At 51.2% G+C, this 24,331-nt stretch overlaps 2 protein-coding genes across 5 annotated transcripts in view; one reads left to right on the forward strand and one right to left on the reverse strand.

Annotated features, from left to right (window-relative positions):
* The window catches only part of NEK6 (NIMA related kinase 6), a 103,479-nt gene extending 92,577 nt beyond the window's left edge, over positions 1 to 10,902 (forward strand). The window contains exons 9-10 of the mRNA XM_032165098.2: positions 5,330 to 5,443; positions 8,317 to 10,902. Coding sequence (XP_032020989.1) covers positions 5,330 to 5,443; positions 8,317 to 8,427 — 225 coding nt within the window. The 3' untranslated portion in view covers positions 8,428 to 10,902. The remainder of the gene's footprint in view (positions 1 to 5,329; positions 5,444 to 8,316) is intronic.
* A 31-nt stretch (positions 10,903 to 10,933) lies between these two features.
* The window catches only part of PSMB7 (proteasome 20S subunit beta 7), a 62,924-nt gene continuing 49,526 nt past the window's right edge, over positions 10,934 to 24,331 (reverse strand). For all 4 annotated transcript variants that reach the window (XM_058445829.1, XM_058445827.1, XM_032165099.2 and 1 more), the window contains 2 exons: positions 14,246 to 14,397; positions 10,934 to 11,174 (listed from right to left, as the gene is read on the reverse strand). In XM_058445829.1, the coding sequence (XP_058301812.1) occupies positions 11,063 to 11,174; positions 14,246 to 14,397 (264 nt within the window). In that variant the 3' untranslated portion in view covers positions 10,934 to 11,062. The remainder of the gene's footprint in view (positions 11,175 to 14,245; positions 14,398 to 24,331) is intronic.

The raw sequence follows: 24,331 nt of genomic DNA on the forward strand, positions 1-24,331 counted from the left end.
ACTTTTGAACTAGAGCATGTGTCTGTGTGTAGGCAGCTCACTTACCAACTCACTTGCATCCAAATCCCAGCTCCAGGGCCACCCACGGAAGGATCCAGGCAAGTCAGCCCCTCCTCGGTGGGCTTCAGGTGTCCCATATGTAGAATGAGTTCCCAGCCCACCTTGTCATAGTGAGGAAGGAATGAGGCCCTAGGGGTGAGGCGCCCGAGTCAGAGAAGGCCCTCGGGCCTGTCCACCAGCCACGGGCCGAGCACGGGCACTTCTGCCCACCTCCGGCACGAGGCTTCCCTTTTTGCTGTGGCCAGCGGGAAGCCAAAACGCAGCCCAGCCTCAGTCCCCGGGGAGGCTCCGCTTTGTCCTTCTTTCCTCATGTGTCTCGTCCCTGGGTCAGGTGGCTTTTCGTTTCTTTTTCCATTCCGCTTTGTGTTTTTGTAAGCTGCTTCCTGTCTCCCATGAACCATGGGCTCTCCACACAGGAACACACACACAGGCTGGCCAGGCTGACAGAGCTGTGCCCACTTCCCCGGGGCTGGGGCCGGGAGGCCAGCAGCTGGCTCCCTCTGCCTGTGCCAGGCCCTCCACTCGAGAACTAGCCCTGTGGTTCCCAGCCCCATTCCCTGCCTCAGTCTTTGTCTCCGCTCTGCAGAGGCAGGCACAGCCCATCCTGTGCCAGGCCTCACTGAATTCTGGGTCGGGCAGTCCTCCTCCGAGTCCTCATTCGTGGGCACCTAAATGTGCATCTCATGAGGCAGTCCTGCCTTCGTGGCTCCCTGGCATTAAGGCTCGGGTTATGCCGAGCTGACTTATTTGTTGGAGTGAGTGGGGCTTTGTGGCTCGCAGCTGGGGGGGCTGGACCACAGCCGGGGGGTGGCGAGGGGACGGATCGCAGCCAGGGGGGTGGTACGGGGGATGGATCGCAGTTGCGGGGGTACCGATCGCAGCGAGGGGTGGTGCGGGGCACAGATCGCAGCCAGGGGTGGATACCAGTCAGCAAGCAGTGGGAAGTGAATGAAACAACAGCAGTCAAGCCCTGAGGGGATTGGCATCCTCAGGGACAGCAGGCGCTGACCTAATCCTAGCAGCCCCGGCCTCACACAGCAGCAGGCTGCTGTGGCCACCCATGGCTGGCCCATCCAAGGGCGACGGGGCAGGGGCTCTCTGCCAGGTGACCCCCTCCCCACTCCTGCAGCCCCAAAAAGGGAAGGGGAAGGCGAAGCAGGCGTTTCCCCAGCAGACAGGGAGGGGAGCCACATCTGAGCCTATGGCCGTGTAATCAGAAAGAGGCCTCCCGCCCCACAGCCTGTGGTGTCTTCCAGGGGCACCAGCCTGAAGAGCTGTGACAAAGCCCCCCCGCCCTCTCCGGGGGATCCTGCTGAGGATCCTGCACAGGGCACATACCCAGGTCACCTGGGCCCTGGTGACAGACACAGCCGGAGAAAACCTGCCCTTCCCCAAGCCCCAGCGCAGCCCAGAAGGCTCAAAAGCCCCTGTGCTTGTCCCTGTGGCTGCAGTGACAGATGCCACCACGCCGATGGCTTCAAGCAACGTAAGTTTACTCTCTTACATCTCGTGGATTCTGGAGGCCAGATGTCCAAAATCAGTCTCACTGGGCTAAGTCAAGGTGTCAGCGGGCAGGCGCCTTCTGGAGGTTCTGGGGGTGAATCTGTTTCCTTGTGTTTTCCATGGAAAATGGAGAGGCCACCTGCGGTCCTCGGTCCCCGCCTCGTGTCACCACAGCCTCTGGTGTGCGTCAGCCTGGCGTCTTCCCCTCTTCTGTGACCTTCTCTCGGGCTGCCTCTCATGAGGGCTCTTGTGACTACACTGGGGCCCACCTGGATAATGCCCCCATCTCAGGAGCCAACATTTCATCACAGCTGCAAAATCCTGTTTGCCCTATAAGGTGTCATTTACAAGTCCCAAAAATTCGGTGGTGGACATCTTTGGGGCCCATCATTGAGTCCTCCATACCCTCTCACACCTGGGCTTCAGCTATTACTGAGGACCTCCCGTGGCCACCGGAGTTGCTGGCGCTGACCCCAGCTAGTGGGAGCCACCACAAAGCCCCGCACCTGGCCCTTGGGTGGGGCCCCAGCAGAGTGTCTTGAAGAGGCTGGAATCAGCAGCACTGGCCCGAACATGGAGTGAATCATAAGACTCGCAGGCCAGGCGGTGGGGAGCCCCCGGTGGGAGCTGGGAGCAACAATGCCTGAGCTTGGGATATCGGAAGGCCGGGCTCTGTTTCTCATTACCCAGATGCCCATGGAGGTGCCCAGCGGGCTGCCCGCTCTGCAAGACTGATTGTTATCTATGTGGGAGCTCAGCTGCAAGTACGGAGCTAGAGGAATTGGCTCGTTCAGTGCCAGTCCTAGGATCCTCATGGGGGGCCTCCTCGCAGCAGCCTCGAGGTGCCCAGCTGGGACTGAGACCCAGCGAGACAGCGGACTCAAGACCCGCGGAGCCTTGGCCGGGACGCTGCTTTGGAATCCTGCTCGGACGGCGGAGCGGCCTGGACGCCCCTCCGTGGTGGAGGAGCAGGGCGGCAGACCGCCTGGCCTCCAGGCACCCTTCAGTCTGGGATGTGCTCGAGAGACACTGGGTGATGAGATGGGTGTCTGAGGCCCTGACAGGCAGGAGTCAGATCCTCCTTGTCCCTCTGACATCTCAGATCACACACCAGCTTCTCTGAGCCCTCCCGGTGGGGGCCAGGGCCCACCCGCCCCCTTTTCCTCGGCTATATGTCACCCTGATAACACCGGAGAGAAGAGCTTGGCATTTGAGGAGCAGCGCTGAGAGCCACGGCCTCGGCAGTTCTAACGAGGCCCCAGACAGAGTCCTCTCTTTCGACCAGTCAGAGGCTAGGTGGTCACTGGTAGAAGGAGATCTCGCCGTCCAGGGTAATCGTTCTAATCCCCGCAGCCCAGAGCTCCCTTCACAGCCCGTTGCCCTGATGAGGGTGGAAGGCCCGTGGCCAGCAGCAGAGTGGGGGCAGGCTGGGGCGGATGGAGGAGGCCTGTTCCTGGGGAAGGCCGAGAGGGGTCCTCTGGCAGAGCTCACTGCTGACCCCATTCAAAAGGCTTTTCTGAAACGATGCGGAGAAAGTGCTGGAAAGCGCAGAGACATGATCGGAAGCGGAGGCCAGCTTGGGGGCTCAATGTTCCCCTCAGTGTCCTGGGGCCTTTGGAGTTCCCAGCAGCGAGGTTTATAAAATTCAGATCAAATGGGCGTGATCTGAAGTTGAAGATCGGCTGATTCCTCTCCGGGGTCAGCCACATGAAAAACCAGGGCCTGCTTTCACAGGACCAACACTCAAAATGTCCCTTCTACGCTGCACAGTAACAGTCCAGGAAAATCCACCTTAATCCTCCAGCTGCAACTCGGGGGCACCCAGATCACCCCAGGTGAGTGTCCTGGAGTCTCAGCTGCTCTCTGTTATGGCAACAGATGTCCTTTGAAAATGCCCGATTAACCCTTTGCACGCGAGGGTCTCGTTTTAATTCCTGGACACGCGTCATCTGGGTGGTGCATTTGGCAGGTTCCCAGCCCGCTCCCGGTCAGGTCAGCAGACCCCAAAATGGGCAGGGCGTCTGCATCCTCACACTTCCCCTGCCTGGCCAGACCCTCCCTGCAGCCCTCCTCCAAGGGTGGGTTTCAGGCTCCACATGGGTTCCCAGCCCTTCTCCGAGGGGCCCAAGCTCCCAGCCAGCGGGAAGACAGAGGTGATGCCATCCCTAAACACCCACCTGAAAGCACTTGGCCTGGTCTGGGCCCCTGGTCCCGAGGGTGCTGAACCTGGGGCTGAGGAAAGCCCACAGTCTCCAGGCTGCACTCAGCAGCTTCCCCAAAGGCCACCTGCAAACCCAAGGATGGTGCCAGGCTCTGAAGCTCCTCCACGCCCTCCTGAAGGAGGCAGGCCCTTGGGGTCTCCACACCTGTTCATGGACGAACAGAGAATGGGGCAAGACCAGGAAACCCAAGCTGACGGGCACCCTCAAACCCTGCTACCAAGGACTCCTCCCCGCTCAGCCTCTGGGGCGCGAGGACAAGTGACGGTTCCCCAGGTATCCCAGGGCCCCTCGGTAGGAGCCCAGGAGCCCTTGGCCAAGGAGCCAGAGCAGGGTGGCCCTGGCAGCCTGGCCCCTCCGAGGGGGAACCAGGGCCAAACAGCAGGAGGGCACTTGCCCGACGGCATTTCACTAGCCGGAGGCATTGGGCCTCGGGGCGGTCCAGGGGGGCGGTCAGCCACAGTGAGCTGGAGTGACGAGAAGCTCTTTCCCATTATGGGTTCATAATGGGGCCAGCGGGTGCCATGCTGGGCTGCTGCACCACCGCCTCAGGGCCACTGTGGCCCCTGCACACCCCCTTGAGGAGTCCCCTGTGAGTGCTCTGAGTGTTGGGGCGGCCTGGCAGCACCCTGACAGCTAAGAACTCACAGGGGGCCACCGCCCCACAGGCCTTTCCCCCATGGCTGTGGCCGGCCTTCAGGGCAGAACCGGTGCTACAGGCCTCACCTCATCAAAGGTGGTCATGGCCCCGCTGGTGGTGCCTCCTCCGTGTGCCAGCCCAATCCTCGCCACAGGCCTGTGGGTGGGGACATTTTACAAATGAGGAAACTGAAGTCCAGACACGCAGCAAGTGCCAGAGCTGGGGTCTGGACAGAGCTAGGGCTGGCTGTGGAGCCAGGCGCTTCCCTCCCACCCTGAAGATTCCCTCCAACAAGCTGCTGCGCACCTCTATCCAGGGGCAGGAGGCTGCCTCCCTCCCTCCTGAACCCCCTGCTCCCCCTGCCCTGATATCGGCAGCTGGCTTCCACAGGCAGCAGCTCTGCGAGGGGCTGGCGAGAACAGCCACAGTGAAATGCCTCACCCTTCTCCGGCCCACCCCACCCTACCCCAAAATGTCCGTCCATAGGTAAGGAAAGCTCCCTGAACACGTGGGGCACAGAGACCTGCCCCTGCGGGCATCTTGGAAATTGTGTTTTACGGAAATAAGACTGTGAACTCGGGAACCTGCCACACGGAGCCTTGGGTCCCCCGGGCTGAGGTGGGAGCAAGGTGGAATTGGCTCGCAGCGTCTAGCTGCCCTTCTTTATTGCCTTTAAAGTTTTGTCACCGAAACCCTCGTGCCCACTTAATCCAGTGATAGAACCAGGGTGGTGTTGTGCCTGCTCCTCTGTTGAACCCTAGCATGATTCGGGGGGAGAAGTCCTGCTGGACTCGCCGCAGTCAGGACCAGAGAGAGCCCATGCCCCAATCTGGAGCAGCCTCCTCCTCTCCAGTCCTTCTGAGCCTTGAGGCCGAAAGCTTATCTTCGTTGTCCCCCTCCCTTGTAGATGGCAGCCCTCCAGAGCCCCTTCTATGGAGATAAGATGAATCTCTTCTCCCTGTGCCAGAAGATCGAGCAGTGTGACTACCCCCCGCTCCCCGGGGAGCACTACTCCGAGAAGGTGAGTTTGCACGAGCCGGAGACCTCACCAGCCCTGGGAGGCCACTGAGGCTTATGAGGGCCGCTCCAAAACACCACAGCTGTGTGGTTGAGGTTAGGCTCACCCTACACGGTGCAGAAAGGGAGCTTTCTGGAAAAGTGACTTGGAGAGGGGAAAGTAGGTGATTGCACTGAAGAAGGGGTTTCACCATGCAGCTCCAGTGTAGGACCCCCAGGTAGGAACCAGTGGGGCGTGGCCCTTGGCCTCCACCTGTTCAGCTCCCAACTTGGTGCTCCAGTGGGAGGCCCACTGCTGCAGGTCCCCAGGACAGGGTCTGTGCCATGCCAGACATGGGAACAGATACAGAGGCAGGATGCGGCAGGCCTGGCGTCCCCATACCACCGATGGTGGCCACTCTGCTCCCATTACGGGAAACTACGGCAGGAGGACTGGTCAGTTTCCTCCTTATGGTATAACAGACTTAACACCCTGGGCTTCTACTGTCAACATTTTACACTGGCTGCAGGAGCCGTGGACACAGCTCCGATGGGTCTGGTGTGGAGCTGTGCCAGTTACTAGGAATGTGTGAATATCTTCTTCCTTGGCTCCATCACCTTGAAGATGGGACTAATAGATAAACTCCTTGGTGGACAGTAGTGAGGAAGAAAGGACAGGTTTCCTGGCGTAGCAGGGTCGTAAGTGTAGACACATGTTCACACACTCTCTGCACTGTTCCTAGGTGAGTCCCCTAACCTCCCTGAGTCTCCGTTTCTTCACCTATACAATGGGGATAATATTAAATCTTCCACACAGGATCAGCGTAAGGATTAAGGTAAGGCACCAGGCTAACACTGCCACCACCATCCAAAGTGGCCAATGGATGGGGCCTGGCTCAGTCAGTGCTCACTAAATGTCATGTGACCCTTATCTCTGTTCAAGGTCAATGCTAGTGGATGAGTCTGGGGCCTCCCTGGGTCCACCCCATAGGACCACAGGCCATCACCTCGCGATAACAACAGCTCATGTTCAGACTTCCTGAGTTGAATCTTCCCCTCACCAGTTTACCAATAAGAACAGACAGACACAGGCAAGTTAAAAAAGGGCAGGTCCTGGGTGCTCCGCCCCTGTGTCCAGGCAGGAGGCTCCTCGCGGGGCGCCTGTGCTGAGCCTGTGCTCGCTGGCGTTGCGGACTCCAGGGCTAGAGGAGCTCGAGTGTCGGGCACTGCACAGTGCCCTTCCTCTCCTGGCTCCCAAGTTCTGACCTGCACCTTTGGAGGAAGTATTTCTGCTTCCCAGTGGGAGGAAAAACAAGTTGCATCTCTTTACAGTTAATAGTTGCCATTTGCTTTTTCCTTTCTCATCTTCTGAATTCGGACTTGTGTATGATTCAGAAAGTTGAAGCTGTGCAACTGGAGCTGATGACAACTCTGTGCTTTGGCTGTCAGTCTAGAAATGGCAGCCGCCCTCTCTGCTTCAGTTATGAGGCTGAAATGAACATTGAAGCCCCCGTCCCAAGTCAGCCCTTTCCTGGCCACCAGCCCCCACTCCCCACTCGCCGGAGCACTGGCTCTCTCTGGGTCCCATGCTTAGGAGTGAGAGGTGGTGCTCAGGAGCCCCTCAGCACACCCTATTTTCAAGTTATATCGCCGCTTAGAAATGAAAATAAGACACTTTTATTATTTTTGTTTCTCTTGAATTCTGAAAATTTCAAACATGCACTTACTGCCAACTGTGCGTTTACTTCATAAATTAGTTTGGGTCACAGACACTTCACCTGAATCTGGTTTTCTTGGGTATTTTAACCTGTCAGAGGCCAACCGCAGGTACCTTCCCCCAAATATTATAAGGTTCAGAAAACAGCTGTCTCGTCCATAGGCGACCTCAGACTCCAGGAGCAGCCTAGCAGGCTGCAGGCCCCGTGTCACCTGGGCTTCTCGGTTGGAAGGCATGCACGCAGGTGCGAGGGGATACCCTAAGGCTCTGCGGCCCAGGGAGAAAATGTCCCATCAGCTGAGAGGAGCTCTAGTCTACAGGAAGCCCAGGTCCCACCCCTCAGCCTAAGGGGCCTGCGCAGCAGTAGCCCCCGGGCCTCCAGAATGTCCCGTGGGCCTTCCCCAGACTCCGAGTGTGGCCACTGAGACCACCAGAGCCCCCTCTGGTTCAGGACCACCCGTCTTCCTGCTGCTGCTGCTGCTGCAGCTGCTGCAGCCTGCGGGGCTGGCCACCACTCCAGCAGCAGGTATTTAAATGAAAACCAATGGCTGTGAGCCCGTGATGCAGGGTAAGATGTAGGCATTTTAAGGTCATTATTTTAATTACCATTAAAATAATTGGCACTCCGGCTATCAGAAGAACGGAGGCGATCAGAGGCGCAAGGCACCCCTCCCCCACCTCGGGGCGGGAGCAGCCTTCAGTGTCTGTATAATTAAAAGCTCCGTCTTTCATGAGCACAATAAAGGGGCCGGGGGTGGGCAGACTGCAGCCCTGCTGCATGTTAATGCGTTTATTATGATCAATAAGCCCTTGCCTTGAGTTTTGTCCTCTGGTTTGGGCATCTGCGTGAGTGACAGCAGACACACACACACACACACACACACTTTTGCCCAGTGGTGTGGACAGCTACAAGTTCAAAACTATTTGGAGGTTAACCATTCTTAGGGTCTCAAAGCACAGCCTTTGGGACTAGACAGGCCTAGGAGGGGTACTGGCTAGCCCTTGGGAGCCACGCGGCTGCGCACCCCTTATTTGCCCCAGTTAAACACCGTTCTTCAGCTCTAATGGGGACAACGGGACCATCTAGTTGCTCTGAGGATGAAGTGCCTTCATGCAGACGGAGTGCGGAGCCTCAGTAAGGCTGCTTTCTTGAGAATAACGCACCGTTCTCTCCCCTGCAGTTACGAGAACTGGTCAGCATGTGCATCTACCCTGACCCTGACCAGAGACCTGACATCGGATATGTGCACCAGGTGGCCAAGCAGATGCACGTCTGGATGTCCAGCACCTGAGCGTGGACGCACCGTGCCTTATCAAAGCCAGCACCACTTTGCCTTACTTGAGTCGTCTTCTCTTCGAGTGGCCACCTTGCAGCCTACAACAGCTAAGACCACAGGGTTCAGCAGGTTCCCCAAAAGGCTGCCCGGCCTTACAGCAGATGCTGAAGGCAGAGCAGCTGAGGGAGGGGCGCTGGCCACACTGTTGGTCAAATTCTAAAGTCCTTTCTTTATACTGTTGTGGACAATCTCAGCTGGGTTAATAAGGGCAGGTGGTTCAGCGAGCCACGGCAGCCCCCTGTATCTGGATTGTAATGTGAATCTTTAAGGTAATTCCTCCAGTGACCTGTCAAGGCTTATGCTAACAGGAGACTTGCAGGAGACTGTGATTTGTGTAGTGAGCCTTTGAAAATGGTTAGTACCGAGTTCAGTTTAGTTCTTAGTATCTTTTCAATCAAGCTGTGTGCTTAATTTACTCTGTTGTAAAGGGATAAAGTGGAAATCATTTTTTTCCATGGAGTGGTGATTCTGCTAACATTTTTATCTACGTTTTATAATTTGGTGAGTGACGATGACAGCCCTGCACCTGGCCAGAGCGTCACAGGCAAAAGGCATCGGGAAGCAGGAGCATCTTCCTGGCAGCCAGGCTGGGCCATCTTCTCCTGGACACCTGCTATATACCAGGAACTTCGTCACCTCCTTGAATGCTGGCGGTTCATTTCATGATCAGTGTTAAGCATTTTCCTCCATGGGAAGGAAGCATGGGATATAAAAAAGCGAAGGGCTGTCCTTTACAAATTCTGGTTCTGCAACTTCCTAGCGTGACTCTGGGCTTGGGCAAGTTTCTTAGCCATTCTGAGCCTTCGTTTCCTCATCTGTACAATGAGATTAATAGTACCTATCTACCTTCAGGATTGCTGACAGAATTTGAAATAAAATGTGCAAGTTAGCTAATAGAGTAGATGATCCAAAAATGGTAGCCACTCACCCTTCACCAACTGAAGTCCACAGACCACGGAAGTCGAGAATTAATGTACACCTGTATCATGTGTAGGAAACCAGAAATGTGTTCCTTATTTCTTGTTCCCAAACAGGATTAACTGTGAAGACTAATTTATAAATGTGAACCTAAGAAAACTCCAGTTCTGAAGGAAATCATCTGCATTTTGCTTTTGTACGTAAAGTTAACCTTCCAGTGGTCTGAGCTGTCGTCACTGACTTCGTGACAGTCTGGCCCTCCAGACAAGAGCAGCGCTGGCATCGGGCAGGTGATTTCTGACACCTGCTGCCTGCAGGCATTCACTGACCCGGCCTTTCCTGGAGGAAACACCCAGGGCCGGGCGGCTGCTGTTTCCGCGCGTAGACTCGGATCTGCTGTGACACCGTTGGCCCGACAGTCTCTCCACATGCAGCCTTTCCTCTGTATTTTTCTCCATGGCTGAAATAAAACAGGGTGACTGGGAGTTACTTAGAATTCATGAAGATTTTAAAATGGCTTTGGAGATTTTGCTTTTAAACCAGTAGATCCAAAACTTAAACAGCGTCTGCAGCACAATTTCTTGAGGAACTTTGAAAAACACAACTTCCCAGGCCCCATTCAGTAATCCCAGGATTTCTTCTTTAAGCTCCCCCAATAATTCTGATACTCATCAATCAGCCGAGTTTCTGCCCTCATGAGGTAATTCCATTGTTCTCCCCAGCCTGCTCCTGGCTCCTGGCAGCTGTAACACAGGAGCTGGCCTGAGAGCAGATTCACCCTGGAATGTTCTCTCCACAGAACAATCAAGTCGCTGTCGCCTGCCTAGTGCTTACCACTGAAGGTTTTTCTGATTCCACACTAACTTTTTGCCAATATTCTGCTTCCAGTTCTCTGAGCCCCTACCATGTCTCCCCAACACTGCCAGCCCCAGCACGCAATCAACCTACTTTGTGCATGCCACCCGCTTTCCACACTGAGAACAATCTGCCCAGTCAGACCCTCTGGAGGCGCACGATCTCAGCCACTCACCAGGCCTGAGTGTTTGTGAAATGATCATGTCCTACTTACTACAAAACAGTAACCCCAAAACATTCCTTTTATTTCTGTGAAACCGGCCAAAGTGAGGTCCACCCACCTTCACACAGCTCTGGCGGTGCACCTGCCCACCTTCTCTTGGTTCTCAGAACTGAGCTGGGCTTGAGAACTCAGCTTTGGCTTTGCCATTTCTTTCCTACTTGGCTGCTGAGGTGGAGGCTGTGCTGCACTTATCACCCCATTTCAAAACCAAACCAAACCTGAGGCCACCCCGAACAAAGTCAGCCAGCAAAAGGGGTAAGTATCGATGTTCACCTGAAGCCTCAAGGGAGTCCACTCTGACTTCTGACGGCAGACGGAACCTATCTGTCCCCAGGAGGGGCGCATGGCTCTTTCGCTCTCCTGAGCCTAGGCCAGTGCTTGAGGAGGATCAGCACCCTGAAGGGCCAGGCCAATGGCCTTAGCAGCCCCCGACTGCCCCCAAAAACACCACACAGTGCCCAGACCTCAGCTGCCCAATTTGGTTTTTGTTTTTTATTGAGTTTCATTCAGCAAACACTAGCCACGTGAATGTCTTACTGGACCTCCAATGCCCACCATCTTCCAGAACCACAGCCAGCCACCCACTGATGCCATTCAGGAAGTGTCCATTGTTTGGACTGTTTCTTCCAGCACCTCAATTTCCAGAGGAGTGATTTTCTCAGTGAGGACTGCAGTAGTCCCTTTCTCACATCTGTACCGGCCAAGCCTAGTAAGAGAAAAACAAAAGCACAGAGTTAGTTAGGATTCTCCTCAAGGTGCCAGAGGGCAGGAGACAGTGAAAATAAATTTTCAGGCGAGGCAGTGAGCAGGCTGGACTGGAATGTTGGCTCCCCCGATCCCAGCTCTGTGATCTTGGGGGATTCAACTTCCTCAGTTCTCAAGTGCTGCAAAATGGGGCTGCCTGGGAGGCACAGTGTCATTAGTGAACACGACACCTGGCCCTTGGTGGATACGTGACTCTCCCCCCACCCCACCATCCCCAGCAAGTGCTGGGAAGCACTTGGTCCCTTGACATCAATCTTCAACCTCCTTACAGTACACCTTTCAGGGACAGCAGGAAGCAAATCCCATCATTACACAAGAGAAGGGCATGATTGCTCTTCCGTGCAGCAACAAGAATGACTTAACTGTTAACTTAGACACTGTACAAACATCTGGAAGCATAAACAGTGTAAAAATATGTGCAGCCAGACTCTGGGCTTGTCATTTCAGACCACTCTCAAGTCTCAAGAAAAGTTAACTGTCCCTTTCAGGGACACAGTGGGTCCCCACTAGGACACACCCAACACCTTCTTCCTGGAGTGAATCTGGCAGAGGTTTCTTTGAGCACCAGACCGTCTAGAAGATACATATTTGGGCTGTAAATGCTCACAGTGGGTCAGGAATTAGGATACTGTCAAATAGCAGCACACAACCAACTGTTCCTCTGCTCTAGCCCCAGCTGGGGTAGTATCTCTGTCAAACTTGCTGTCCTTCAGGAACTACCAGAAGGCTGCTGGCTGTGCCATGACCTTGTGCTCCAGAAACACCCATCCTCTCCCCTGGGCACATGGGCTAAAAGAGGGAGCAGGAAGCAGAACAAGGAGGGCAACTTCCACAGTTCTGCATCCAGGTCAGGAGCACGGTCAGCCCAGAACGGCCTGCCTTTATTCTGCCAACCCTCCCCCGACCCCCACTCTTAAAGAATCCAAGCAAAAGTACCTTTGAACAATGTGTCCCCACCCCATCAGTTTGAGGATGCCTCATTCCTCACACACTAGAACCTTGGTGCAGCGTGCAGTCTTGGAGCCAAAGTCCCACGTGGCCTCTGTGTGCCTGACTCCTCTGAACTGCCCCTCAGTGTCTCCAGGAGGCTTGGACACACAAGAGCCTCCTCACCACTGTGGTGACAGTGCCCGATTTCGGCAGCACGCATTCAGAGCTTCCGCCTCACGTGCCAGCGGACTGCAAGACTGTGTGCTGGAGGGCTGCGAGCAGAGGAGGCAGAAGGGACTTGCCAGGCAAGGCCCACACTGGCGCAGGGCATGGGACGCTCGCTCAGGCCTATCGCCCTGCCCGCACCCTAGCATCCACCCTGGGAGGGCTCCCATAACTCAGGCAGTGCCCCCATCTTCAGTCACTGGCCAAGAAGAAAACAGGGAGAGTCCAGGGAGCTTGGACACTTGCTGCCCTTGGCCCCAGGACACCGACGGGGAGCAGGGTCCCTGCAGGTTACTGCACACCCACCACGCGCCCAGCACCTTCTGGGTCGCCTTGCTGATTCTTCGCAAGCAGCCACAAGGCGGTTTTCTTTCTGTTCTTGGGTGTTTAGAGCCTCTGTTTACAAGCGGAGCAGCCCACGTCCCAGGAAGTAGGATGTGCCACTGCTGCACTCCTTGTGGATGAGGACTCCTGTGCTCGGCACAGGTTCCTTAGGCAACCACAAATACCACTTCTCAGTGGCCCAAACGTGGCTTTCGGCTAGTCCTCGCCCAGGACTCCGTCCAGCCTGAATGGTGTAACCATTCCCTACCCCATCACTGCTTCACCATGGACTTGCTCAAATCACGCAGCATCTTGCAAATAACCAGCGAAGCAGGCTGCATGCAGTACCTGGCTCCTGCCTACCTGGAGCTCGGCAAAGCCCGGTTCCCCAACACAGCTCTGGGCCTGAAAGGTGGCTTGCCTTCCTGCTAAAGGCCCGAGGGGACTTCGTGGGCTCATTAGAGGTCATCTGGTTTACCTCCATTTCCAAGACAGACTGATTTGCTTGGAAGCCACCAAGCCAGCCACCAACACTCCCCAACCCCAGTGCCAGAGCTCTCTGGCGCCGTGCTGCCCCACCCCACCAAGAGCCCACTGAGCTTCCGCAAGGTTGAGCGCAGCCCACAGTGAATACCTGCTGGTTCTGAACGTTCCATTCCTTCCTTGTGAATTACTCCTGATGTGGACTTGTGTGTGCAGTGGGAGATGGAAGCAAGCCTGCAGAAGGCGGTGCTCACTTCCTCTGGGCTAGCCGTGGGGCTGGGTGGGAGGCGTAGTTTATAAATGCCCTGTGCTGCACCCAGATGCTGCAGCTGGAAGCAGCACTCGGAGCCCATCCTGAGCTGCTTGGGCTCCCAGCAGAGGTCAGGAGCCACAGGACGGTCAAGCAGCCGGACAATCACGAGACACTGCAAACGAGCTGCTCCTCTGACACATGCTAGCCACCAGGTTTGGAAACCTTCCAGTTCTGCTCAGCAAATCAACTAGAACCTTCTCCCACTGCTCTGAGTCTGGGCTGCATCACTGAGCGAGGGGCCCACTTGGCATGTAGCTCAGGCTAAACGGCACAACTCTCTGTAGCACAGCACACACACACTAGCTCCCAAGGCCACCTCTGGGAGGCTGTTAGCATTGCTGATTTACACCCAGTTAGGAATCTCGGGGCACTCTGAGGGGAAGCGCTGGGGCTGCCCTGAAAAATGCACCTTCTCACAGAAATCAGGGGATTTTTTAAGACACTTGAGAAAGGACAGCAGATGATCCAAACCTCTCCACCCCACCTCCCAGCCTAGGGCTCTTTCTTGGGCCACCCTCCACCTCTCCCATCAAATTAAATCACTTTCCTACACCTGACAGCAGCCCACTGTCATAAAGCAAGTAACAAGCCAAAGGTCTGTGTGGGAGGCTGATTTAGGAACACTGGATGTACTTAATGTGGAAAGAACCAGGAAAACTCTGTCCAGATGCCATGGAGATACCAAGGGTGGCCACGACGCCAGGGAACCCAGGAAGAACTTCGTCTCCTTCACTCACCTGGTCCCCTTCTTGTGGGGCACTGTGTATGGGCGGAGAAAATCCAGCTTGTTCTTACTGATGACGCAGAGGTCAATGTTGCTTCCGGAGCCCAGGTCGTTGAAGATGCCAGCTGCGATGGCTTCGCTCACCAGCTTCTTGGCTTCCTCCTCCTGAGAAACAGAACGGCAGCAATAACGTCCCCGGCCAAACCAGGGCCTGCTCTGATATCCGCAATGTGCTTCCACTAGAAGTGCACAAGACCTCCTGAGAGGTAGGTGTTGTTTTTAATGCCCATCTCACAGACAAGGAAAAGATCTCAAAGTACCTTGATGATTTACCCAAAGTTCCCAACCCCGGCCGTTAAAACCCTTTATGCATGCACCGCCTCTTGACCACATTGGACAATCACTACAAAACAATGAGCTGACAGTTACTAGAGAGTTAGTAACTTATCTTGAAAAGGGCCAGGTAGTAAATATTTTAGGCTTTGTGGCCAAAAGTCTCTACCACACCTACTCAACTCTGTCACGCTAGCACAAAACACAGCCACACACAAATACATAAAAAAATCGGTACAACTGTGTTCCAATAAAACTCTATTAGCAACAGGCAGTGGGCCAGATCTGGCCCACTGACTGCAGTTTACTAACTAACTCCTGATCAAGAATGTCCAACAATAGCTGAAAGTTACTTGAGAAAGTCAGCATTGTAGGGGGAAGAAACTAACACCAAAACACAAGCCAGTAGTTCTGGGGAAATGCTGGCAGACCAAGGGCGGGACCTCTTGCCCAAAATAATCTGTCTCTCCTACTAAGGAACCTATAGGTTCACTGAAGTAATCCATTACTTTGAATCACTCTCTCCTTTGCCCCACCTTTAACCACAAATCCCCATCCCCAATAGTTACTGGTGAACAAACGGATTCATCCCTTTCTTATCCAAGAAGCCCTATCACATGCTATGTCCTATACCAGCAGCTAGGGCTGCAGAGGTGGATGAGGCCCCCAAATCCCTGCCCCCTAGGGGCTTACAGTCCAACGGGGGCATCTGACCCAAGTAAGTACAATGCAGGGTAAGGCTGGCTAAAGAGCACGTGAAAAGGACGCAGCTGGTCAGCAGAGCTTCAGGGAGGGCTGAAGGACAGGCTGCACACGAGGCACCCAGAAAACAGCAATGAAACAGAAGGCAGGTAGCGACGGCAATGGTACTGGACCTGGGGAACACCACGTTCAAGCTCTATAAACGAGGACAAAAATGAACCAGGCTCCCTGAAAGCAGGGAATCTAACCTGTGCTACGACGCCTTCCCAGTCCACGAGGGCGTGGGAGTACATACACATGCAAGTGCACTCCAGCGCTCATCCAAGCAACACCCTTGGAGAAACAGGGACGCCAGGCCCAAATTCCAGCCTGAGACCCTCAAAGGGCAGATCCGCTAACCTCAAGTTTTCAGAAGATCTGAACCCATTCGGGGCTCCTGCTCCTCTTCCTGCCCCATGCCAGACCAGGATTCCAGTGACATAAGTGCCCTCTACAGACTCAGAAGGACAGAGAAGGTTCTGCTGGAAGTGGGCTCCTCAGCAAACCAGCAGATGGGGGTTCCTTTGATATTTATACCCCAGGTTTTTTCACTCTCACGTGACATCTATGTGGGGCCAATGAAGCCAATTCTTCTTTTGTACATATGCAGTCCTGTAAGAATACATTCAAACAGGATCTGCTAATTAGGAATTTTCTCCTGGAATTCTCAACAGTCTATGGGGCCAGAAGCTTTCCACAAACCAGTGAAGGTGGTAGCAAAGAAAGCCTCTTAGATGAGGAGCTGGCAGCAGCTGCTATCTAGATAGACAGCAAAAACCAACCACTAATTCAGCAAACACAACTTCATTCCTAACCGCTTCCCTTTAAATGGCCTTAGGTGTGTGTGCACATGGGCACATGCGGGGAGAACCATACTTATTCCCCTGTTCCTGGCCTACCACCTCTGCTCCCCCTTCTCTTCTCTACCATTTAACTACTTCCTCTGCTTTGTTTCTCATCACTGCTGCTGGTGTCTAGAGCCAGCCAGCAGTACCTGGCGGACATCGCGACCCTGCAGGCAGCACTTAGGACTGCACATTTACATTTCCCAAATGATCTGGGTAGATGGGGACAGGTGAAGACTTGGGGAAACGGAAATACACAAATGACATGAGACATGCATATCTAGTGTCAATCCATTCGACTGGGCACAGGACACCAGACTGCTGACAGTGTAAGATTACGAGTGATCCTCCCTCTATTTTGCAAACAGTCTGTAAGTAACTGATAAAACTTTAAAATATGCAAATTTTAAAATTATATAGTTTGATTTACTCATAAAATTATCATGTATGCTGTTATTTAAGTATAAATAAAGGCTTTTTTAAATTGGGAAAATACATCTTTTAAATTCCTTTCCTCCCCACCAATTCTAGGGAAGATCATTCCTTAAGGAAGAAAATCTCAAGTCTCTCACTTTTTTCCCCCCAGTCCCACCCCATGTCTCATATACATATGGCTAGGAGATGGAATGAAACTTAGATTTATGGAGCACCTATATGCTCACTAAATCCATCCATCAATCAATCAATCAACATCTATCAGCACTCTAACGTGCCAAGCACTGAGTTGGGCACTTTGATGATCATCATGTTCACCCCTGCCCCCAACAAGCTTTTGACGTTGGTATGGTCAGAAACTCTGGCTGGCAGTCAGTGACTTACGCAAGGTCACACAGCTGGTAAACAAAAAATACTAAAACAGGCCCATCAGGCCTCAGAGCCAGAAGGCCGCAGCACCACACCAACTCACAAGTGACCTTCCTTGGGCTGGGGGCTCCTCAGCTAGTCCCTGACTCAAGGCCGTGTCATTCACTCCCCACCACCAAAGAGCCTTAAGACCTGGGCAAATTTAAGAGGAGGAGGAGATGGTGTCTGCCAGTTTCTCTCTGGGCCAACCAGCAGCTCCTCTGATGGTCACTCCCATTGGGGGTTGGAGGGCAGTGTTTCCCAAAATACCCAAGACTACCACTTCAAGGGCCTTCTTCAATCTCAACCAAGTTAGGACAACATTTCTACAATGCAACGCCAGATCAATATTAAGATCTAAGGTCTTATTTAACATATCCCTCCCTTAACACCCCAAACCCTCAAAATCGAAAGAGGGTGGAAATGACCAAAGGCTCTACTGTCCACCCACTACTTACACAGTTAATGTCTTTAACACATACCTATAGGGACCTACTATGTTCCAGGAACTGCTTCAATGTTGAATACTGTCTCTGACTACAGTATTTCCATACACAGAATTCTAGACACGTATGCAAATATGCTACTGGGCATATTCATACTGTGTTTTCTTTATAGTGGAATCTCACAATTAAACAACTTTTGTCTTTAACATGTGCTACCAAATATTTAAGAAAACTATCAAGAAAAACCACAAACTAAAGGCAAGAGGTGGGGAAAACACCACATTTGTATCTGTCTCCAGCCCACAATACGCACAAGAAGCACTGTCTCTTCCTTTAGGATTAGTTCTTCGTAGGGAAACTGCACCTCCCTTTTCTGGAAGATGCAGAGTGACCTAGGGCCTGGGCAGCATCTGCCTGGGGACAGCTGCTACAGAGGGGCCTTGACAAAGGGCCCTGCAGAGCCCATGACCCCAGCTGGTCAGGCCCAGGTGCGATGCTGTCTCCCACAGTCAGGGAGGCATCTGCCCCCAGCCAGCTGCCTATGCTTTTATGCTGCAGGTCACAAGGGAACCTCAGTGTGGAGATGGGCGAGTAGGACTTACCCTCGTGGCCAAAAAATGGCCCTCCAGGCCAACAGCAACTTCCTTTTGCTTTCAGACGCTCAGCTAAAAGATCACCATGACCCTGATGATTAAACACCAGCTGGGGAACCCAGGTTCAAGGTCATCTGGCAGACATGGAGGCAGACAGAATGGGTTTGAATCCCCAGTCTACTACTTACTGCTGGGCAACCCTGGACACGTCACTACACCTCTCTGAGTTTACTCTCCCGCTCTGTAATATAATGATAATAAATCTGACTTCACAAGATTACTAACAAATTAGAAATAAAAACACAGAAAGCACCTGCTATAGTTTCTGGCACATAGCTACTGCTTAATAAATGGTTAAGTTATTTAGTAAAGCAAGCCAGAGGGCTCCTAAAAACACAACTTATCTCTAAGCAGCGACTGCCTATACCAAACCCCAGGCCAGGAGAAGGAGAGCCAAACAAACCTGCTGACAAATCTTCACACAGTGCCATAGAGAAGTTCCTATAATAATTAATCCAAGCAAAAAGCACACTCCCTAAAAGTTCAGAGAATATAAAAGGAACACTTCTTGCTTTATGGCTACAAAGACCAAACTAACTGGGAGTATCAGTCCCCTGGGCCACCCCTACTTCTTAAATGAGATTACAATAAGAGTGATGTACTGTACTACAAGTCAGCTGTGACAAGCAGCACTTTATAGAGCTATCTGTTTGTCTCCATCACCGCATTGCACAATGTGTCCCTGGACTCCAATGTGCAGTTCCATTTACCGCTACATGACAAATGGGCAGCACTTGTAAAAGGCACAAAGAGGTCCACGACGGCCACGTAATGGTCACCACAGCTGTACCCGAGTGCTTGAGGGGACAAAACAGACCCCCAAGTTCATTAAACTGACCAGTAATGGATCTTTCAAAAAGTGCCTTAGGAATCGTACAGAAAAGGCTAAAATAAATAACTCAGCATGGAAGGCTAATCTGAAATGGTGTTTGATAAATTATTTATAACACGGGCGATTGTCTGCATTTAATATTGGAGCTACTAGTAGCATCTTTAAAAGATGATTTATGTGTTGTAATGCTATTAAACTTTATATTGGCCCACTGCTAGCTATAAAGTCTGCTGAGATTTAGAGAATGAGTTTTAAACTGTCACTGCAACATCACAAGAGATGGAGACTGTATTAAATCTTTACTTTAAACCTGTTATCTAGAGAGTTGCATTTTGTAGACACTCACAAACTGATAGATTACCTCGGCATCCGCTACAGCGCAGGTCCAAAATAGTACTGCCAAGAAACTTTTTCCGCATTATTCTTGTCTACAGCTACAATCGAATTTCTCTTCTCACTTAAGTGATTTTTAGATTGGGAATGTCACCAGAGAAAAATGTAGCTGTGCCAGCCAATGGGCACTCTGGACAGTTCAGCATCAAATTAATACTCTTTAAATATACTCTCTTCATTTGACTGTTCAGCTATGCATCTGAACACTGCTTTACTTACATTGGAGGCAGGCAAAATATTAAATATGCACTTGACTGAAAACCTAACAGACTATTTTATACACAGCTTTGGAATGTGAAAATTCATGTATATGGCAAGTCATTTGACATAACTGATTTGTAACTAAAATTTTTTAAATAATTTAAAAAGAAATAAAATTGGTTATTTGCCAGCAAATATATTGTTTATGTAGCTGAAGAGCTGGCATAGGGGGCAGAAAACAAAGAGATATTCAGCCTTTTTCCTGAGGAACAGGGCTACCCCAGCTCTAAGAGTTTTCAGGGCAGCACCCAAGTGTCCCTTGCCTTCTGTGCCACCTCCATGCCAGGAGGAAGGGGTACAGCTCTCCTGCCTTTGCTGGGGGAAACAAGAATGTGGATGGCATCACAGCAGAATCCTCACAACTTCCATCAATTTCCCTGTGTCTTGCTGAATCTATATTTAGTTCCATTAGTTCACAACCATTTGCTCCTTCATTAACTACTAAGGATTTAACTCATAAGAAGTGAGGCATGGGAGGGTTGGGGAGATGCTGGCCAAAGGATACAACATCTCAGAAGGAGTAAGTTCAAGAGATCTATTGTACAACACAGTGGTTATAGTTAATAACAATGTATTGTATTCTTGAAAAACAGCTAAGAAAGATTTAAGTGTTCTCACCACAAAAAAAAATTTGAGGTAATGCATGTTAATATATTAGCTTGACTTTGCCGTTCCACAATGTACACAAATTTCAAAACATCATTTGCATATGGTAAGTATATATAGTTTTTATTGCCAAGCCAAATAATTAATTTTTCAAAAAGAAGGCAATCCAAATGCAGCTTGGAAAATCTTCATTATCTTTTGTCACTTTGATTTGAAATAGCAAAAAATTCCATTCCTCTGATGATCTACAGCAGAACAGATAAAAGTCTGGGTGTGATGAGAATTTGGACTCTAAAGAGAGAGGATGAAAATTCTGAACGTCAGGGGGTCCGCCCTATACCTTCTCCATCTTTGTATCCCAGGGAACTAGCCTGGTGCTTGGCATGTAGGTCAACAAATGAAAAAACGAAACGTTCACTTCAAATGCATGCATGGCTCTGCCAAACTCAAAGACTCTGAAATCATGAGAGAGACCCCTACCAAATGGGGCAATTCCCAAACTGCACCAGTCCCAAGTGGAGACCATTCAAAGACAAGCGCTTGAGAGGAGGAGGTCTGAACACCATGTGTTTGTTGGGGGCCTGCTGACAGGCTAAGGCTCTGACTCTGCCACTGATGCGGCCTGAAGACTCATTAATGGTTGATGGCTGAATACAATTGAAAAAGTTCAAAAAAGTGTTTGAAACAGTCTCCGCGAAAGCAGTATGCTCCCTGCACTGAGTCACAGACTTGACGTATCCCATGTATAGCCACATATTTTACAGTAGAAAACTTTTTTTTTTTCCAGACTGGGCTGTGTGACAAGAGCAAAGGTGTCTCAAGTTTGGGGTTTGGCCTGAGCTTTCTGGGTGAATATGCCTGCCTGTGTGAACACCCAGGAATTCGGCAGAGCCAAGCTGCAGCTGGTGCTGGGCACGCTTAGAGCCAGGAGTGAGCCCGTGACTGCATCTTTAAGGCCTAGCTGGTGTTGCCATTTCTTTCCTTGATAGCTTTTTTTTGGTACCAGGATCTGGGTGACACAAATAATGAAGGAAAAACTTGCTGTGGATGCAGGAGTTTTAGGGGTTTTAAGTGGGAATGGGAAGGGGTGTTCATGTTCACGGAATTGCCAGCCAGGTCTGTCCTAGGTCACTGAGTGATGCCTGTCAGAACTCGCAGCCAGGAAGAGATGTCAGTGGCTGCACGGCCACAATGGGCTGGAAAACGGTAGCCCAGAATGAGGACAGCCCTGGACAGCGGGTCACTCTCTGAGCCAAAGAGTGCCCCTCGTAAGAATGAGAATAATGCCTCTGTCCAAGGAATAAAATGAGAGAAATGACCCCAACACAGCAATTTCACAAACAGGACGGTTAGCCAGTCCTAGGGTCAAAGAAAACAGGCAAGGGTATGAGAGAACTAACACCAGGCACCTGCCACACCCCGGAGTCTGAGCCAGACACCTGCGTTATTTATTGAATTACCAACTGCTGGTACAGATGAGGAAACTGGGGCTCTCAGAAAGGTTGGCTGATGCACTCAAAGGCATACGGCTGTGTACAAGCAGGAGAGTCGGGGATGCATGCCAGGTTAGTGCCTGGCACCACCAAAGCCTGTCTTCCTATCCCACCATTAGGAAAATCTGTGGCGGGCAAGTGGTTTTGCTGGAATCCGTGACAGTGAATGGAAGGAAAAATACCTAAGCTTCCAGAGGGAAAAGAACCAAAAAAGACAAGAACATATTGCTTTCCACAAGGAGAAGAAATCAATGTTCACAGCATATGTGTATACAAATATATATTTCCAAGGCTGCATTGAATCAAATGTAATCAGAGAAAAAAAAAAAAACAAGAAAGCCTGGGTTTAAAGAAAAGTGAGAAATATGCTCAACAATCCTGAAAATGAAAACCAGGCTGCGGCAGATACTAATAAGATCCTCATCACATTTCTCTCTCTGCAAAAAACAACGCAGCCAGTGATAACTGTGGCAATAAACTCCTGGAGCCACTGAAAGGGCTATCACCTGCAAACACAGAGAAATGAAGTGAATCTGTTCCATGGGTCACAACAAAGCAGCAGCCAGCACTAGAATTTCTCAGGATAAGGAGAGTAAGCAATGACAGAAATCCAGTCCTGTCAGAAGCAGAGACTGAAATCAGGGTCTGAGACCAGCAGAAGAGCCGCGTTCCCACTTCCAACATCTGGATAGGACAAAACCACTGCTAGATGCTGGGCACATGTGGGAAGGCTATCACAGGCACTATGTTATATGACATGATCCTGCTTTCACAGCCTGACAACGCCCAGGCAGAACCAGAAGGAGATCCAAGGAAGTACACAGTGCTCTTGTTCTAGGAAGTTTAAAGATGGCCAAAATGAGGCAAATTTCAAATGATGCAAAACTCCTGCAAAATGGCCAGGTTAGCTTAGCTCAGCAAGCATGCAAAAGTGGCCTGCTATGAGCACACTGCACACACTGCGCTGAATAATGGAGACAGGCCTGACACACAGAGCCTGCCCGTGAGAATTGTGGAGCCCAGAAGGGGAAACAAGGAGATAATCTCATTACAATGAGGTAAGAGCTAGCTAGAGACAGGCCTGACAAAGGAGCCACAGATGGACACGGGTCTCGTGGGGTGCAGGTGATGGAGACTGGGCAGGGTCTTGTAATACAAGTGAAAGGTAGCCAAGTCAAAGGGCAGACGTGTAGGCAGGAGGAGAGCCATGGACATGGGAAGGAGAAAGGTGTGTTCGAGTAGGTAGTTCAGTGTGGCTGACTGCCAGAGAACCTCACAGGCTATACAGACAGCCCACCCTTTATGCTAAGCAGCAGGGAGACACGAAAATTTCTACCTGGAAAATGATGTACAGTCATGCACCATGTAACGTTTTGGACAACAATGGACTGCGTATACAACAATGGTCCCATAAAATTATCATGAAGCTAAAAAAACTCCTCTAAGCTGGGTATAGTAGCTCACACCTGTGACCCTGTAACATTGGGAGTCCTGAGCTCAGAAGCTCGAGACCAGCCTGGGCAACATAGTGAGACCCTGTCCCTATAAAATAAAAAATATTAGCTGGGTGTAGTCTCAGCTACCTGGGAGGCTGAGGCGGGAGGATTACTTGAGCCTGGGAGGTTCAGGTTGCAGTGAGCTGTGATCGTGCCACTGCACTCCAGCCTGGGAGACAGAGCAAGACCTTGTCTCAAAAAACGAGAGAGAAAGGAGAGAAAGAGAGAGAGAGATTACTATCCCTTTCTACCTTCCAGTGAAGTAAGATGTGGACGCAGAAGACCGTGATACTGATGGCCCTGGCCCTGCAAAGGTCTACACCAATGTGTGTGTTTGTGCCTTACTTTTTAACAAAACGTCCAAAAGGTAAAAAATTTAAAAAAAATTTTTTTTGATAGAAAAAAGCTTATAGGCCGGGCATGACGACGCATGCCTGTAATCCCAGCACTTTGGGAGGCCAAAGCAGAAGCATCACCTGAGGTCAAGAGTTTGAGACCGGCCTGGCCAACATGGTGAAACCCCGTCTCTACTAAAAATACAAAAATTAGCTAGACGTGGTGATGCGCACCTGCTGTCCCAGCTACTGAGGAGGCTGAGGCAGGAGAATTGCTTGAACCTGGGAGGTGGAGGTTGCAGCGAGCTGAGAGCATGTCCTGCACTCCAACCTGGGCAAGACTCTGTCTCAAAAAACAGTCTATAACAAAAGAGCTTATAGACTAAAGATATAAAGAAAAATATTTTGTACAGCTGTACAACGTGCTTGTGTTTTAAGTTAAGCGTTATAAGGGTCAAAAAGTTTTTAAAATTTACAAACAAGTAAAAAGGTTACAGTAATTACCGAAATTTTTGTGTATGTAAATTTAGAGTAGCCTAAGTGTCCAATGTTGATAAAGTCTACAGTAGTGTACAGTAACACCCTAGGCCTTCACATTCACTCACCACCCACTCACTGACTCACCCAGAGCAATTTCTAGTTTTGCAAGATCCATTCATGGTAAGTGCCCTAGACAGATACACCATTTTTAATCTCTTATACCATACATTTACTGTACCTTTTCTCCATTTAGATGTTTAGATACACAAATACTGCTGTGTTACAGCTGCTGACAGTATTCAGCACAGTAACATGCTATACAGGCTTGTAGCCCAGAAGCAA

Source organism: Hylobates moloch, unplaced genomic scaffold (genome assembly GCF_009828535.3).
Source record: "Hylobates moloch isolate HMO894 unplaced genomic scaffold, HMol_V3 SCAFFOLD_10, whole genome shotgun sequence".
Taxonomy (NCBI): Eukaryota; Metazoa; Chordata; class Mammalia; order Primates; family Hylobatidae; genus Hylobates; species Hylobates moloch.